This window comes from Pantherophis guttatus, chromosome 6 (genome assembly GCF_059756535.1).
Source record: "Pantherophis guttatus breed Tessera chromosome 6, ASM5975653v1, whole genome shotgun sequence".
In the NCBI taxonomy this organism is placed as follows: Eukaryota; Metazoa; Chordata; class Lepidosauria; order Squamata; family Colubridae; genus Pantherophis; species Pantherophis guttatus.
In genome coordinates this window covers 82,074,956-82,094,269 of record NC_142068.1, presented here as the reverse complement: position 1 = coordinate 82,094,269, position 19,314 = coordinate 82,074,956, and the positions used below count along the sequence as shown (strand labels likewise).

The following is a 19,314-nucleotide window of genomic DNA, read 5'->3' as shown; positions in this document are numbered from 1 at the left end:
TTGACTGGTGCTAATGGTTGATATGGGTTGCTGCCAGCATCCTAGATATCAACCAAGAACCTTCTTAAGATGTACGATGTTGTTATCATCATCATCATCATCATTATCAATTCTAATTGTTATTATTGTTACGGATGTTCAGTAGATTCTGAGTAGCTCACAAAATTTAAAAAAGCATTAAAATATATATCTAAAAAATAAAAAAGAACATTAAAATATAAAACAACAAAGCCAGGCAGGCCTAAAACAGCCATAAGAATTGCAAATAAAACATGCCAGATATTCCACAGATACATTAATGCAAAACCTAGGACCAGAATCATGTCTTAAGGACTTTCTGGGACCCCAGGAGAGTGTCATCCTTATCTTTGTGGGGATGCTGTTCCAGAAAGCAGGGCCACCACACAGAAGGCAAGTTTTCTCGGTTTTGCAAACTGTTGTTATTGTTGCTGTTGTTGTTTCTTTACTGTATTGCCTACTCTTGAAACTGATAGATATACTGTAGATTTCCATAGGAACAAGAATCCAGCAATATTGGAACTCCGGCTTGCATAGACATCTCTGTATAGCAATAGCAATAGCACTTACTTATATATCACTTCACAGTGCTTTTACAGCCTGCTCTAAGTGGTTTACAAAGTCAGCCTATTGCCCCCAACAATCTGTGTCATTTTTACCCACCTCGGAAGGATGGAAGGCTGAGTCGACCTTGAGCCTGGTGAGATTTCAACTGCCAAATTGCAGGCAGCTGGCAGGCAGCAGAAGCAGCTGCAGTACTGCACTCTAACCACTGTTCATATATGGCTCATATATGGCTGCATACATGGATATCAAAAAGAAGATCTCTCTTACCTGTACAAAAGAGAGCACAGCGATTCATTGCCAGGCCTTGCACTTGGCACGAAGTCAGATCTGCCTGATTCTTTTCTTGGATGGGGATTATGCAATACTTTGTGAAGTTTTGTGTGATCATCATTGTTGGGGATTGTACCTTGCATTTCTATAGCTGAAGGGCAGCAGGTTATAGGACGTAAATCTAAGTAGATAGGGTAGGAATAACTGAACAATTTTATCTAAAAAATTTTACTTTCAAATTCTAGTGATTCCATTGCCTTAAGTGTGGCCACAATTTGTCATGTAAGTGTCAAGCCCTAGTCTGGGGCGTGCAATACCTGGGAGGGGATGCAGTGGGAGCAACGGGAGCAACGAGCGAGGTGGTGGCGCGGTGGCAACAGCCAGACTTCTGGCAGCGCCAAACAGCTGAGGTGTTCCTTGCCGGACCCATGCCACCCAGCTGATCAGTCCCAGCAACTTTCCACAGCAACTATGCGCCACCCGGAGGGTCGTTCCAGGTGGTGAGGAGGACTGTTATAGTGGATGGGCGTCAGCCCAGACAGCTACTGCAGAAGTCGAACATGTGCAGTCCCGACAATACTGGCTGCCGGATGATGGTTCCCATCGGGCATAGTTGGCTGGATGGCCAAGGGGTGGAGTCCAGGGACATTAAAGGGTGCTGGGAGGCGGACGCTCCCAGCACTGATTTTGCAAGGGACACGTTTTCTACTCATTGCATTCTGAGTCTCCGGCCTGTTTGTGGGGAATAAAGCTGAGTTTTGCCGTGTGTCTTGGCTCCCTTTGTTCCTAACCAGGTTTCGCCTAGACTGTCTGAGAGTAAGTTATAAGATGCACAGCAGTCTGACTGACCTGTTTATATAATTGGATAATCAATATTATCTACATGTATGCAATATGTTTTATGGGCTGGACATTGACTGAAGTAATTTTTTTTTTTTTTTTTGCCTTTGATCTGGGTAGAAATACCACCAGGGTGGTATGAAATGATTTATATTTTTTGTTTCTTTTGCATTAGTTTGGAAGTCCACCTATGGTGTAGCAACTGTCAAGAGGACTTTTTTATTATTATTGAAAAAGTTTTTCGAATACAAATTTCCCCCCCTTTTTCCCCCCTCCTCCCTAACCCCCCCTCCCCCTCCCCTCCCCCTGTGGCTTCTTCAAAATAAAACCCAGATTCATAACAGATTATATAATACTTTACCATCCCCTTACTCCATCCCCATATACTGACCCTTTCTTTCTAATAATATTATTATATCCCCCTTATACTATACATTTCAAAATGACATTCTACTATAACATTATATAATAACTCCTAATTTAACATAATAATGTTATTATATCTCCCAATTTAGCGATTTCTGCTCATAATCTACCCTTTTTCTACCCCCCATACATATATCTCTTAAATCAAATATTTTATATATATTAATATAACATTTCAAAGCAACCTTCCGCTATAAAACTATATAATAAATCCTAATTTAACATTTATTCAATTGATAGTCTACCCATTTCCTTCACCCCCATCGATATATCTCTTAACTCCAATCTTTTACATATATTCATATCTAAACATAATATCCCTTTTCTTAAACTAAACAATCAATAAACTAACTTGTCTCCACCCACTTTCCTACAAGACTACCATACTTAATAATTCGTAATATCTTTATTCTTCTGCCCACACCACTAAAAAATATTCCCTTATGTAAATAAAATCCTCTTAAAAAAGACTTTAAGCTTGTAATCCATATGATATCTTCTATAATGTCTTTCAGATGGATTATTAACTCCATCACCCATGTTAGGGTAACATCACATCCTAATCCCAACAGTATGTTCGGTATCTTCAGTTACCATCTGCCCCCATCAAGAGGACTTTTTAATTCCATTAATCCAATCTTACAGTCTGTCAAACTTCTTACAATGGTATTTATCGGACTGAGGTGATTCCGAGAATAAAGCTACAATTACTCAAATTATTGTGGCCATTTTGCTCTTGTTCTCTTCATTTTTGTAGACCATTGTTGTGTGGCTAAAGGCAATAATTGAAGGAAATTATATTAATCAAGATTCATTGTACCAGTTCTGCTCTCCCTCACCCTCTAGCATCTGCTTTTGCCATACTTGCCTTCAGTATGTGTGGTTGACAAGAAAAATATAATTGGAATGTCACAGCCAAGTGGCGGGAGGTTAAACGTCTTAAGTTGTTCCTATGTGCAAAATAGGAAATGGGAGAAATAGAAATAAATAAATAAAAACTTATAGATACTGAGATAACCAGCTTATGAAACTAGACAAATCTAAATTTGATTTGAATTATTCTCTCATCTTTTTTTGTGTGTATGTGTATGTGGTTGGTTGATTGGTATTGTTTGGTCTTGGCAAAAACTAATTTAGCAGTATTGCTATAGAGCAGGGGTGTCAAACTCAAGGCCTGTGGGCCAGATTTGGGCCGTGGGTTGCTTAGATCTGGTCCATGGGGCCTCCCTGGAAACAGCAATGAACCAGCCCATGATGCCTCTGTCAGTGAAAATGGAGCTCGGAATGGCCATGGGCAGCCCTCCTGAGCTCCTTTTTCGCTGGCAGAGGGTTGCAGGAAGCCATTGCAGCCCAAAACGGAGCTCAGGAGCCCATTTTCTCTGGCAGAGGGTTGCCGGAAGCAATTCTAAAGCATATTAAAGTAAACATAAATTCAAAGTTTCCCTCCTGCCTAGCTATATAGATGGATAAATGAATAGCCTAAATGAATAACTTCAAGAAGATGAAATGCTGCTTCTGGAAACACTCAGAAAACGATTTCTTGCTACCTTGGTGGGATTTGTGAGTATACTGAAAAGCATCATTTCAACACACATGACCAAATATAAATCATGGCAACTCATGCTTTCTCTATAAACTTTGCTCTGCCTTGATTTCAGGTATTAGGATCGAATTACAGTAAATTATTTTTAAAATAATGCCTTTAACAGTTGTCAGGAAGAAGACATTCCAGATGAGCTACATGTGGTAATATCCTTCTTGAAGTGCAGATGGATATTAAAATACGGGAACAGAGGTGGTATTCAGCAGGTTCTGGCCAATTCTGGAGAACCGGTAGAGGAAATTTTGGGTAGTTCGGAGAACCGGTAAATACCACCTCTAACTGGCCCCACCCCCATCTATTCTCTGCCTCCCGAGTCCCAGCTGATCGGGAAAAAATGGGGATGTTGCAGTAATCTTCCCCTGGAGTGGGGAGGGAATGGAGATTTTACAGTATCCTTCCCGTCACCAAGCCACGCCCACCAAGCCACAGCCACAGAACCGGTAGTAAAAAAATTTGAATCCACCACTGTATGGGCACCTAGCTGCAATTTAGCTTTGAAAGCTTAATTTTAGTCTAATCTGTAGCCAAAATTACCACACCGAGTTATTATTGTGGAAAAAGATGGAGATGAGAATGCTATGTTTGTTGAGCTTGAGCTCTTAGAGGAAAATCAGATCATACATTTATTGAATAATATATGGAATATAATAATATGAAATTTATATTATATTATCATATTATAATTTTTATGTTATTTGTAAACATAAGCATCATAGGTAATAATTCATAAGTTCAGGAGTCTGGTTGCTAGTAGTTGTTTCCTCTCCCAGAGTGGTTCCAGCAAATTGATAACTCAAGATATTTTAGAAGGGAATATGCTGGCAGAGAGCTAAAATGGAAACCATTGAGTTTAAACACAGTTCCCAGAAGCCCATGTTAAAAAAAATAAAAAATTCCAATTGCCAGTGTTTCTAGCTACTTAGGTTGCTGAGAAAATTAGCTTCTGGGGAGTCCACCTTCAGCTCAACAGCTGGCAATCAGATGTTAAATTGCAGTAGATTAGTGCATTATTAAATGCCGGATCATCAAGTTTTGCAAAGTTCAGACTAGCTCCTGTGAATATGTGCAAACATCTATTACCTCCCAACACCGACAGTCACATACTTGGTCTACTCACCCTTCCCTATATTTGACTGAAATATCAACTGCCACCATTTTAATGTTATGTTTTAACAATTATTCCAACATTTGAGATTCTGTAGAGTCTTTGGCATATTTATCCTCATATTGCTAATTTGCTACCTTTAGCTTGAATACCCCCTCCTCTTTGGGGATTTATTTTATTTTTGAGCACTAAATATTAGACCTATAGAATATTGATAGTGTTGTATTATTTATTTCTGCAGGTTTACATTCATGGTGCTTGTGGGGGATGCTTCTTGCTGTGTTTTGTTTGTCTGCATTATCTTTTTCTGGTCATAACTTCATTGGCACAAGAACAAAATTTCATCCATGCATCAAAACAAGAGCTATAGGTTTTATAGGGCATGGAAACCAACATATTCAGCTGTGTGTCTTGTGTTTGTTTACAGCTTAGCCTCTAACCTTCTTATACTTGTTCTTCCATCTCCCTGAGGACTGGGAAATGCTCATGGAAATCGGAGGTCAGGTTATCTCACTGTCCCAGAGTGCATCAGCAATTTCTAGAAAGTCTTTACAGTGAATGATGTATCTGTCCATATATTTGGGGTGCTCTGGAGCAGCGTTTCTCAACCTCAGATCTTTAAAATGTGTGGACTCTCAGAATTCCCCAGCCAGCATGCAATGTAAATCAGAGTCATGTGAATCTGTTCACCTCCTGAGATTATTGGTGAAATGTCAATTAAATCCAAATATACCATAAGAATCAATGATAATAAAGATCCCTATACTGCTTAAAGGTAAAAGTTCCCCTCGCACATATGTGCTAGTCGTTCCTGACTCTAGGGGACAGTGCTCATCTCTGTTTCAAAGCCGAAGAGCCAGCGCTATCCGAAGATGTCTCCGTGGTCATGTGGCCGGCATGACTAAATGCCAAAGGCGCACAGAACACTGTTACCTTCCCACCAAAGGTGGTCCCTATTTTTCTACTTGCATTTTTTACCTGCTTTCGAACTGCTAGGTTGGCAGAAGCTGGGACAAGTAACAGGAGCTCACCCCATTAGGTGGCAATAGGGATTTGAACTGCTGAACTGCCAACCTTTCGATCAATGAGCTCAGCATCTTAGCCACTGAGCCACCGCATCCCTTCTATATTGCTTAGGTACAGATAATTGGGGATTTGATTTAAATTAAAATGGAAATAACTGAGGGAACATTTTAGAAAAATAGAATTTGTAGAAATTAAAAGGCATTAAGAAGATGCAAATCTTTGTTTCCAAGGATCAAAACTCCAACAATTTCTAATATTGTTCCCTGTGGGGAAATTAAGAAAGCTTGAAACAAGTCCCTTATTCTTTTGTTTTTCACTCTGTGACCACAAGAGGTGTTGGGGTGAGAGATCATGCTGACTACTACAGGCCAACAAATCTGTAAAAAATAAATGGTCAAAGAGATGGCTATGCTGCCACTCAGGAGACAGAACCCTATAGAAATAACACAGTCCTATAGAATAACAGAGTTGGAAGGGACCTTGGAGGTCTTCTAGTCCAACCCCCTGCTTAGGCAAATGGTTATCCAACATCTTCTTAAAAACTTCCAGTGTTGGAGCATTCACAACTTCTGGAGGCGAGTTGTTCCACTGATTAATTGTTCTAACTGTCAGGAAATTTCTCCTTAGTTCTAGGTTGCTTCTCTCCTTGATTAGTTTCCACCCATTGCTTCTTGTCCTGCCCTCAGGTGCTTTGGGGAATAGCTTGACTCCCTCTTCTTTGTGGCAGCCCCTGAGATATTGGAACACTTGCTTTCATGTTTCCCCTAATCCTTCTTTTCATTGAACTAGACATACCCAGTTCCTGCAACAGGTCTTCATATGTTTTAGCCTCCAGTTCCCTAATCATCTTGGTTGCTCTTCTCTGCACTCTCTCTAGAGTCTCCACATCTTTTTTACATCATGGTGACCAAAACTGAATGCAGTATTCCAAGTGTGGCCTTACCAAAACATTAACCAACCCGTTAATCAAAAACCCCTCACCCTTTCTTCTGTGACCCAAAGCATCTTGTAGGCTATAGATTTTGAATGACACCATAAATGAAGCAGTTAGCCAACAGCTAGAAGTATATTTGCCCAAAGCTACTTTCTGTTGTTTTTGATTCAACTTGGAGGCAAATTTCACTTCATGTTATTATATAATGGACAAGCATCCTTCTCGCCTTGGGCTAAACCTGTTAACTGCCACCTTCCCCCTGCTCTCCGTTATCCAAGATTTCAAGAAGAGATCTTTCTTCATAGGCAGATCTCTCAGTTTTGCTTCCCATTGTTGTTCCAAACCCACAAACCTCAACAAATGCCTTTCTGTCAGGCAATGTTTAATTGTAAAATCATTTACATTTTACCTCACAAACCCCAGAAATGCCGTGCCTAAAAGAAACACAAGGGGCCGGTGCATATGTGCCAAATAATATTTATTATACCTGATTAGAGACTGTTTTATCACACGGAGTTATTCTATGACTCATAAATATCAAAGTGGGAGGAAATAAAGGTCTTCCCAAGAGAAATCCAAGACTTTAAATAAAAGGACCGAACAAGATACAGCAGATGCTTCCTTGTGAAATTCTAATGTTTGTATGATTGCTTGTACACATATTTGTTCCAGAAATCACCTTCACTCCCCAAAAAATGATGCTGAATTGTTTAAATCAGGGATCTCCAACCTTGGCAACTTTAAGACTTCTGGACTTCAACTCCCAGAGTTCCTCAACTCTGGGAGTTGAAGTCCACAAATCCTAAAGTTGCCAAGGTTGGAGATCCCTGGTTTAAATGATATCTCTGCATGATCCCAAGCAAGTCTGAAATCAGGAGAGAACAATCCCCATAAGACCCATTGATGTTCCCCTTGTGTCTCCCTTATTAAATAATTTTGACCATCTGATCAGGGAGCCATTCTGATCCAAGTATTCTCCAGCATCAGAATTTGCGGCTTGCTCATCTAACCAGGAGCCCACCTGAGGTATCCTGCCAACAATTTCTCCTGACCTGGAAGCCAATCTCCAGCTCCATGAAGTCAAACACCTTTCAGCAGTAGTTCTATGGAAGATCAGAAGTTGGGGTGGCAACTTAACAAATAAGATGGTGTGGCTATCTGGGGGGAACCCCTGCTCTTCTGCTGCTTTCTCCTATGTAATAAGAGTCATATTTCTGTAAACTGAAAAGTCAGCACCAACTTTTCATTTATCCTAACAGTCTCATGGGGTGGGAAAGAGGTATGGGAGGAAAAATGAAACGTGTTCCAATGACCTTGACACAATACCTTCCCCTCCTCTCCCCCTTTCTCCCATGGCTGGAAGCAGCTGATTTAATATTTCTTCAGTCCCAACCAACTTCTACTGGCTGCTAACTAATCACAGGAGCACTGAGGGCCAGCAAATCTATTACAATTTCTAGAATATTGTTATCAGTTTCCTAGCAACCACTGTAACAGATATAAAGCTTTGTTGTGTCAGAGACTTAAAAACTCAAAGGTAAGTAAGTGTTCCTGTAATCTGCTTAAATTGGGGAAGGTAACTATTGTATTCTGCCATCCATACTATTTTAACCTTCACCCTGTGGTATGTAGTGTAATGAAGAATCTGCAAAGAGGCATCTGCCATAGGATAAAGACACAGAACAGATGAGATGAGAACAGTCATCATTAAACAGAAAAATCAGGTAAGCCATTAGTCTTTCATGCTAAAATCAGTTATGCAGAAGTTATGGGTGTATTGCTGGTAGGGGAGTGAATTAGGTATAGTTAGTGCCAAACTCTGACATTCTCAGCAAACGTTTCTCATGGAATATTTCTCTTCTCTCTTAGAAAATGGATACTTTTGCTCTGATTCTTTCCACAATTTGTTTTTTCTTATAGAAACAGGGGTGGGATGTGTGTATCAAAAAAGTGAAGAAAATGGTGGCCACAACCACATAAAGTAGTGGCCAAAATTGTGGAAACCTTTTGGGAAAAGTGTATTTTTGAGGTTTGATGGCTAATAACACCACTTTTTTTTTTTTTTGGAGTTTCAAGATAATCCTATTCCACTGCTGGAATGGCCTGGGAATAGCCCAGACCTTAACCCAATTGAAAATCTATGGAGCCGACTAAAGAACCTTGTTAGTCAGAAGCGACCCAGCAATAAAACCCAGTTCATAGAAGCCATCATTCAATCTCGGTTTCACATTATAACAATTGTTTCCACAATTTTGGCCACTACTGTAATTGAAGCCTTCTTCTTTTCTTATGTTTTCTGTGCCTGTCGCGTGGATTACAACAGGGTGGGGATCACAGAGTCATAGCTGCCATGTTCAGTGTTTTTTTTTTTTTTAATGACTCCATCACTACCACCAACCCAGATTTTCCCCAAGCTGCAGAAAACCTCGCATTAACAGAAATCCTCTTGCCTCCATTGCAGAGAAAAGGGGGCTGGAGTCCCCTAACCTGGCCCCATTGCACTTAGGGTGTTGGCAAAAGGAAGGTGTGTGATATTGACAAACTCTTTTCCAATGTACTCCCTGTTCCTTTCTTCTAGCTCTTGCAAGGATGACAAGGCCAGGCAGCTTTAGAACTTTGCAGCTCTCTCTAAAGCCCTAAAGCTCAAGAGGGAAGAGAAGAAGAGCCTGGTGGAGCAGCAGACTAATAGCCTGCTATTATCATTCAGCTGCCTGCAATTACTGCTAGTTCGAATCTCCCCAGGCTCAAGGTGGACTCAGCCTTCCATCCTTTCAAAGGTAGGTGAAATGAGGACCCAGATTGTGGGGGCAATAAGCTGACTTTAAATATACAAAAGGATGAAGGCTATTGCTTAACGCATTGTAAGCTGCCCTGAGTCTCCGGAGAAGGGCGGCATATAAATCAAATTTAAAAAAAAGAAAAGTAAAAGTGGAGCCGAGACTTCTCTCCAATGGAAAAACTGAGTCACAATCTCCCATCCCCAAAGAACAATCACCTTTAAAAAAAAAAGAACAAATTAATTTTACCTTAGATTGGAATAAATCAGCTTTCTTCTTCAACGTTACTGACATTCACAGTGATGAGCTACAGCATCTTCATAGCATCACTCAGTCATTGTTGAAGTAATATAAACCCAGCCTCCATTACTATTGCTTTGGCACAATAATGGTTGCAAGATACTATAGGGCCTAGTGCAGAAATGATAATTATGGAACCCTGAAACCTGACTCTGCTTTCCAACTGGCTTAGGATCATCATGGGAAAATGCCTTTAGGTCGATCTTGGTGATGATCCAACAGGATGGTTGGTATTCACTAATGGCCCATCCAGGTGAGGCAGGGCAGGAGAATGATAAACCTCAGCTCAAGATCTATTTCTTTGTTTCTTTCCATACTAATGTCAACTCACAAAGCATCTCTGGCCTACTCTCAAGTTTCCATAGACAAGGAGGGTGGGAAAACGAACTTTGCAGCTGCAGCAAGGGAGCACTTCAGTCAAAACAAAAGCACATTCCAGCCATCTCTCTGTCAAGGCCATCTCCGTGGTTACCCACAGTGGCCAGAAGGAAGTGATCTCTACAATCCGCGAAATTGCTTTGTTGAATGTGTCTGATGACACAGTTGGGTGGAGGGTGGAAACAGGATCAGAGCCAAGACGTAAATTAAGTGAGGTCAGAGTTGGCTTCACTTGGAACATGCCAAAATGAGCTCCTAATAAATAACTGGATTTCTTTTGAAGCTTGGCTCGAGGCTTATGATTTAATTAGGGAATCAGTAGGAGCCCTGACAGCTATGTTCAGAAAGTCATCTCTCTGGCTTCAGAATGTTACAGCAGTTAGTAACATGGTGGAGGTATTGACAATGAAATCTCTGACTATTTCAACTACAGTATTGAATGAAGGATTTTAAACCGTTTCATCTTCAGTAAATGCTTTGAAAACACATTCATCTAAACAATTTCATTTTGCAAACTGTCAAATTTTGACAATCAGGACACCCACCTCTGGGATGTTATATTTTCAAAATGTTAAGAGGTTATTTTCATGTACTTAAATATATTTTGGAATCACAAATAATGATCCCCCCCTTTTAATGCTCTGTGTATGAAAATCAGTGCAAAATAATCATATTTTTTTTTAATGGAAGGAATTTAGAATTGAGGAGGAAAAATTACAGTTCCAGAGATGGTGGTACTACATTTCAATCAATCAAAAATACGTTGATGCTGAAATGAATAATGTTTCTTTAGTAAATACTAATTTGTTATCATGACGGAATTGGAATAGAAATTTGGTATTTTGGAGATAAGAAAGAGAGCTATAGAATATCACATACTTAGCAACTGGATTGTGTAACTAATATCTACAACAATTCTTTAGTTGTTACGATGTGTGACATAATCACTGGGGATGGAGAAAATCTAGCAGGAAAACAGAAAAGAAACCTACTTTAAATTAAAACTGTATGTTCATGCTTTTAGCATCTATTATAGTAATATAGCATCACATTCAGTTGTTGAGCTCAGGTTGGGAAGATGCAATCCCCATGCAGTCATGAAAGCACAATAGAAGGTCTGGGGATTAGTCATGACACCCAGCATTCAAACGCGCTAGTTAAAAAGTTTGGTTGGCATTAGGAAGACCAAGGTTCAAATCCACCCTTGGCCATGGAAACACCTTGAGTAGTTTTGCACCCCATTTCTTCTTCCCTGCTTTAGTGTGCAGAAGATAAAGGAGGGGGAGCACTCTGTGCTATGCTTTGAGATTTCAAATGTAAAGTGTTATATAGGATATCTAATTGCATCTTTGAATGGGATGTATCAATGGTTAATCCTATATACCCGTGATGGTGAACCTATGGCACGTGTGCCAGAGGTGGCACGCAGAGCCCTCTCTGTGGGCATGTGCGCCGTCGCCAGCTGCTCTTCTGGTTTCAGATACTCACATGTGTGCTGGCCAGTTGATCTTCACAAGCACTGGAAAACTGCCCGAAAAACGGCCAAAAATTGTCTGTTTTTTGGGCCGCGTTTCAGGCCATTTTTTGGCTGTTTTTCAGACCAAAAACAGCCCAAAAAATGACCTGAAAACAGCCTGAAAGCAGCCTCAAAACAACCCAAAAATGGTCAAAAAACAGGCATGCACACGCCAGCCAGCTGGTCTTCAGGTTTCAGGCGCTCCTGTGCATGCACATACATGTGCATGCACGCGTGGACCAGTTTGCGCAATAGGTGCCGAAAAGGTTCGCCATCCCTGCTACAAATATAATCCTATATATAATTGTTTGTTTGACTTTGAGAAAGACAAAGCTATTTACATGAAATAATTCTAGAAACCTTCTAAAAACAAAGACGAACCAAAATTTCAGGAGGGGAATGTCTCTAAAGACCAGTTCTTCTTTCTGATCTTGAAGCCCTACAACTTCTGTGCCAGCATCCATTACCAACATTTGAACAGCTGGACTAATTACACAGGAAGCTTGTTGAGTTTTTATCTTCTTCTTTTTTTTCTTGATGTGGGATTGCAGCAATTCAACTCAGCATTGAAATAAATTGCTGGTGAGGAGAACCAATTTGTCCCTAGGAAGGAGAACCGTGGAACAGGAGGATGTCCACAGCATCCTTTAGGAAGCGAACAAAAAGATTTTTTTTTTTTTTTTTTGCTGGAGATGGTTCAGCCTAGGAATGGAAGGAAGAGAATTTTTAATGTGAATATTGTGGGAGCAGAGAGAAATGGAAATAAAACCCAGACATGGACTGTCCTGGAAGGACATCATGATGGAATAATGACTGTCACAAAGAGATGGATCAAGGTCAGAGGTGGGATTCAGCCGGTTTGGACCAGTTCAGGCGAACCGGTAGTAGCGACTTGTAGATGGGACCTGCCACCCAACCCGCTGCTATGCTATCCTACTTAGCCACGTTTAACCACGTGCAAGCCCCCCACATGAGCAAAACACATGTGCAGAAGGCGTGCACACACTCACATTTTCGGTGCTGGGCGAACCAGTTGCTAAATTATGTGAAGAGGTGTCTGATCAAGGTAGCTGTTTTAGAGAAGAGTCTGAGGTTTTACTGCTTTTTCCCTCCTGGTTTTTATCCTTGAGGGAGGAAGAGTGAAGGTCCTTCTCCAAGATCTTGGCTCTAGATAAAGTCTCCCATGGGACCATAAAGTAGAATTGAAAGGGAGAGTCTCAAAGAGCTTGTTTGGCCAAGAGAGCTCCCAATCAACTAATGATGGGCACCCCAAGACCACTGAGGGTACAAGATAGAAGTGCTATATCCATAATCCCTTTAGACAGCTAGGTTTTTTTTTTAAGCACTCAGTAATGTTCCACTTAGTCAATATTTAATAAAATGAAACAAAATCAGTCGGGTGTGGTAATTGTCTGCTTATGTGCCATCAAGTCAGTGTCAGTTTTTTAGAGGCTACAAAGAAAGACCTTCTCCACAGGATAATCTTTTCCCCAATCTAGTGCTTAAAGTTTTTTTTTTTTTTAATGGAGCATCCATTCCTACCGTAACTGAGTCCATGTATCTTGCTGTTGGATCATTTTCTTCTATTTCCTCTCACCATTCCCAGCATTATAGACTTTTCAAGGGAACAGGTTTTCACATAATGTGAAATGTGTCCAAAGTAGTTTAATGTTTGCCTAGTTTTTTCTGCCTCAAGTGATAACACTGGATTTATTTTTCTACCACGCATTTATTTTCTTGCCTAATCATGGTAGCCCCAGGAGTCTTCATTAACACTTGTTCAAAACCATCAATGATCAAAATCATCAATCAAATGCAGGAACTGGGTATGTCTAGTTTAATGAAAAGAAGGACTAGGGGAGACATGATAGCAGTGTTCCAATATCTCAGGGGTTGCCACAAAGAAGAGAGAGTCAAACTATTCTTCAAAGCACCTGAGGGAAGAACAAGAAGCAATAGGTGGAAACTAATCAAGGAGAGAAGCAACTTAGAACTAAGGAGAAATTTCCTGACAATTAGAACAATTAATAAGTGGAACAACTTTCTCCAGAAGTTGTGAATGCTCCAACACTGGAAATTTTTAAGAAGATGTTGGATAACCATTTGTCTGAAGTGCTGTACGGTTTTCTACAGGGCAGGGGGTTGGACTAGAAGACCTCCAAGGTCCCTTCTGACTCTGTTATTCTATTTCTATTTCTATCTTGTTATCCTGCTCCTTCAGAATCTAACCTTTGATTCCATACAGCAGTGTATCTCAATCTTAGTAGCTTTTAAGATGTATGGACTTCAATTCTCTGAATTCCCCAGCCAGAGTATCCAGGAGTACACTAGAAAGATGACACCCAAAGATGACCTGCAGAGAGAATGGCTGAGGCAACAGCAGAAATGGGAAGAAGATCAAACAGAGGAAGTGACATGCAAGACAGTGTACGGGCCAGACCCTCTCAGATGCGACATTCCACAGAAAGTCATAGAGAATAAGAAGGCAGTGGTAGAAATGGACCAGAATGTCAATGTATGAGAAATTATGAGCTGGGATAGCCATAACGACAAGTCAGCCAATGAGAACTCTTTGGTGACTAAGAAACAGGATCTATTGTGAGCCATGGGAAATGGCTCAGAGCCTGGGCATGGCTTATCTTAACCGTTCTGTGTATATAAGCTTGCTTCTAGTTCTGGTCCTCTTGTCCTTGTACTTGCTACCATGTTGAAAGAGCTGCATGGGTATTGTATACATGCATCATGTTTTATATTATTGTATATAAAGAAGTTTCTTCTATAAATGAATCCTGCTGAATTATTTACTTGTGTGCTGGTTGGATCGCTGCAAACTCTAACAAAGAAGACAATGGGTATGATAGATGTAGTAGTGCCAAGTGACAGGAACATGAGGAAGGAGTATGAGATGCTGGACAAGTACCAAGGCCTGAAAGGGAGAAGTGGAGGATGTGGAAAGTAAAGGCCAAAGTGGTCCCAATGGCACTTAGGGCCATGATTCCTAAACACGGAGAATGGCTGAAACAGATCCCAGGAACAACTTCAAAGCTCTCTGCCCTCAAGAGGGCATGGCTAGAAATAACTAGGATACTGTGCCAAACTCTTAAACTCCCAGATCTCTGGTAGAGTAATGAGATTAAGGAAGACAGATACCATCCATAGCGGTTAGACATGACCCTTTTATGTATCTATTCCCGTGATGGCACGCGTGCCCAAAGTGGCGTACAAAGCCATGTTCCCCAGCATGCGGGGCCTTGCCTGTTTGTCTTCTGGGTTACTGGTGCACATGCGCGTGCGATGATCAGCTGTCCTTTGCTCACATGGCAGTGCCAAAAACCAGAGTGCACATGTGTGCTGGCCAGCTGATTGTCAGGTGCGCATGCGCACCAGAACCCGGAAGGTCAGCTTTTATGGAGCAAAATCCTTTTGCGCCCGCGGCAGTGCCAAAAACTGGCCTGCACATGCACGCCGGCCAACTGATGGTTGCGTGCCCATGCGTGCTAGAACCCAGAAGTTCAGCTTTTCCGGGGCATGGCCTGACGAGCACGAGCGACGTTTCCGCATGACCTTTTCATCACTGATCTATTCCCTTCTACAAAATGTCAGACTCCCAACCAGACTTTTGCTGACAAATACTGAGATATGATACATGTGAGCAGCTTTAAATTTTGAGCAACACTTCACATGACTAAACCTGGCATATTATGATCAATTAGTAGCGCAACATATGTCAATATTTTTATGGCGTATGCAAAATGGGGAGATGCCAAACACACCAGTGAGTGATCAATACAAAAACACAGTTAAACGTTTCAAATAATGTGCCGAAAGCTCCTCTTAAACTGGGTGGGAAAACTCGCAGATCCTTCATCACCTACAAATGAAGTGACTTCATGTAACACACTGTTAAACACACACCCATGTGAAATGTTAGTGCATTCGTGGCATTAAAGTAGTGGGAAAAGTAAGGTTTTGATCTCAGCAGCCTCCTCATCTAGGCAAGCTGTGCAATGAACAGAATAACAATTTCAGGGTATTTCTCTCCCTCTGAATTCACTCATGATTTGAATGGGGTGGATCTTCTTCTTAGCTGAACCTCTCCTGACGGCTGCATAGATTTCCTCTGGCTTCTCTTTCTTAATCAAAGGTTTCTTTTCGGGAGCCTTCATCCGCCACATCACCACAGGATGTCGCGGGCCAGCAGGACTCTGAATTCGGATAATCTTTGTGGAGGCAATGTAGGACATTTTCACCGTCTGCACCACAGCATTCATCAGGTTTTTGGCAGCTTGAATCAGCGAAGTCACACTGTCTAACTGTAAGCAGAAACACAACTATTATAATCTCAGAAATGCCTGTTGTTTCCTCTTGTAGTACACTTGAATACGCAGAACATAAATTTTATCGTGTCAAAAATAGCATGCAGTGCTGGATAACAGAGATAAGGAGGGGGGGGGGTCACTTTAATGAGGTCCAGCTTAGAGTTTCTGAAAGTCTTGTTAACAGGTCAACCTAAACACAATACCGTGTTTCCCCAAAAATAAGACCTTGTCTTATATTTTTTTGAACCCCGAAATAAGCACTTGGTCTTATTTTCGGGGAGGTATTATTTTGGGTCATGTGGAGCAAGATGGGCCTCCTCTTGCCGTCTTACCTGATTTCCAGCTTTGCGTTTAAATATTTTCAGGGAGGGCTTATTTTCAAGGGGACGCTTATTTTAGCACATGCGCTCAAAAGCCCGATTGGGCTTATTATCAGGGGATGTTTTATTTTTGGAGAAACAGGGATAACATAATTGAGAGCTGCAAAAACAAGTCACCAAATTTTTGTAACAAACATGAACTGGATTATACTTTTGTTTAGAAGTAAAATTTCACATGTTGCAATCCCAGATTTTTGCAATTCCAAAAATCTGTAATTTTGGCAAGACATCCCAACAAAATAGTGTTGCTCAGATAGCTGTCAGTCACCTACCTGAAGAAGACAGAAAACATGAAAGAATTGGAGATAATAATTGGATCCATGCTTTTTTTTTAAAAAAAAAAAATCTGAATGCTTGAGAAAATGTTTAAGTGTACTACTTTCAGTTTCTGCAGTGGCAAAAAATGCAACTATCTGAAAGACATTGGGAATATTGATATCTATTAGAACAATTCACAGGCTGGAAACAGTTCAGCTTCAAGACAGAGAACTTGGTGATGCAGTGAGTTATTACAGATAGTCCTTGGCTTACAAACCATTCATTTAGTGATTGTTCAAAGTTACAACAGCACTGAAAAAGTCACTTATAACCGGTCTTCACCTTTACGACCATCACCGTTTTCCAATATTTTACTTAAAATACTAAAGGTAACTGTTGTGACCTAGGCTTACCGAGTCATTAAAACACATGAGTAGTCCCAAAAACCTCTTTTATTGCAACAGCTGTGAATTACTTTCATTCATAGCTGAGTCTCAATTAGTTGCAAAAAGTCCTTCGGGAGAAGTCCTTCGGGATAATCACCAACCTTTATCTCCCTTGACACACTGCCAAAGACCTACTTGGCAAAGCCATACAGAGTCCAGAATCAAACAGAGATGCCGACTGGGAACAGAATTAACAACGTTGCTTTCTGCAAAGGGCCAACGTGCCTTTGCTCCTCTTTTAAGCCTTGTGGGAGGGGCCAATCATCTCCAGGCCTTACTCCAGAGTCGTCCCTTTTGTTTTAATTATTCTTGCCTTCTGGCAGCTCTGCACATGCACACACTAGGAACAGGCTCCTCCTGTTCCTCTGCCTCTCTGCTGTCCGACTCTGGAGGCTCCAGAGTCCGCACATCTCCCAGATGGCCCTAGCCCTATCTCTGCCTCTGATGCAGAGCCCTCATCCAAGCCTTCCCCAGACTCCAGGACTGGCCCATGTTCCTCCCCAGCCTCCTCACTGTCCAACTCCGCTGCCAGCTCTGTAGGCTGCTGGTGGACCACAACAGTAACATGCATTTCTTTTTGTATAAATGTTTTGCTTATTAGTGATGGTAAGATTTCCCCTCTGATTGTTCAATGTGAAACAGGATGCTTGAGTAGATGGGCTTATGATCTGATCCACTTTAATTCTTTTCACGTACTTGGGCTTAATACTTTTTATTATATGCAAGACAGATGGAATTCTGGAAGTGTTCTTAATATATAAGGTATCAGTGTAAAAGGAATCGTATGATGTGTAACGTAGACTGCATTGCATTTGAATTGTATCATATTTCATTTTGTGTATGGCCCTCTAGGTGAATGTTAAATTCTTTAGCGTTCCTTTCCTTGTTCATCTACAGCTTAAGCTTCCTGTGCTGTTATTTCACATTGAAAAAATTGAAAAAAGGATAAATATACTGAAATGTGGACCGGTGGCTTGAATGAATAATTTTCTCGCTTCTAAGAGTCTCTGTGCTCCTATTTAATCACAGGGCTGACCATTTCAATTTAGAAACGCATTTCCACTTCAAATTATTTTAAATAATGCCATATGCTTGGATTTATATATTCCCAATCTTCACACGGGAGCAAGCGCACAGACACACATCAAAAATAGACCTGATTATTCTGATCATCCTCTGAACTTTGATGGAGAAAAAAGAGATACCACGTGCAGCTCCTTGACGTATTATTTTTTTTTCCAAAAAATCATTCAGTGTAGAATTAAGACTAAGAACACCTTGTGCTGAATTGAAAATAGATTATCGAGATCATTTTTGTCCTGCTTGAAAGGTTCAGAATAGAATAATAGAATAGAATAGAATAGAATAGAATAGAATAGAATAGAATAGAATAGAATAGAATTAGAATAGAAATAGAAATAGAAATAGAAATAGAAATAGAAATAGAAATAGAATAACAGAGTTGGAAGGGACCTTGGAGGTCTTCTAGTCCAACCCCCTGCTCAGCCAGGAAACCCTACACCACCTCAGGCAAATGGTTATCCAACATCTTCTTAAAAACTTCCAGTGTTGGAGCATTCACAACCTCTGGAGACAAGTTGTTCCACTGATTAATTGTTCTAATTAATTAACTGTTCCATGTGGCTGGTTCTTTCCTGCTGTCTTATGATCCAAAGCAAAGTCAACAGGCCCAGGACTCACTGCAGGTAAAGTTGACTCCAAAGCAGCTAGAGCAGATGCTCCCAAATATATCTAGCCATAATATTATTATGGGGGTTTAGACTCCAGATTTGAAAGACACCTCATCTTCCCATGCCTACAAATACTTATTTCAGCACTCCAGAAGCCTTGCCAAGCCTTCTTCCTGGTTAGAGTTTAGACTGGACAGGAACATTGGAGGGCTGCAACAAAACCATAGATTTGCCACAATACATTTATTAATATAGGTAGTCCCCAAGTTAAATCCAGTTGTTTAGCAACTATTTAAAGTTACAATGGGCCCTCTCAAAAGTACTTAAAATCTAGTTCCAAAGTTCTGACAGCTAGCTCCTGCCCGTGGTCATGAGAGTGCAGGTTGGGCGCTTGGCAACTGGCCAGTATTTGCAATCATTTGCCGTGTCCATGGTCATGTGATTATGGTTATAGTCAAAA

General features: G+C 40.8%; 1 protein-coding gene and 1 long non-coding RNA gene across 4 annotated transcripts in view; one reads left to right on the top strand and one right to left on the bottom strand.

The window, feature by feature from the left end:
• Positions 1 to 7,250: 7,250 nt before the first annotated feature.
• The window catches only part of CTNNA3 (catenin alpha 3), a 957,874-nt gene continuing 945,810 nt past the window's right edge, over positions 7,251 to 19,314 (bottom strand). For all 3 annotated transcript variants that reach the window (XM_034438682.3, XM_087871803.1, XM_087871802.1), the window contains one exon: positions 7,251 to 16,073. In XM_034438682.3, coding sequence (XP_034294573.2) covers positions 15,786 to 16,073 — 288 coding nt within the window. In that variant the 3' untranslated portion in view covers positions 7,251 to 15,785. The remainder of the gene's footprint in view (positions 16,074 to 19,314) is intronic.
• Positions 9,368 to 18,564, top strand: LOC132709214 (uncharacterized). The gene is made up of 2 exons (XR_015728367.1): positions 9,368 to 9,566; positions 15,905 to 18,564. It is a non-coding gene; the product is annotated as an uncharacterized LOC132709214 (long non-coding RNA).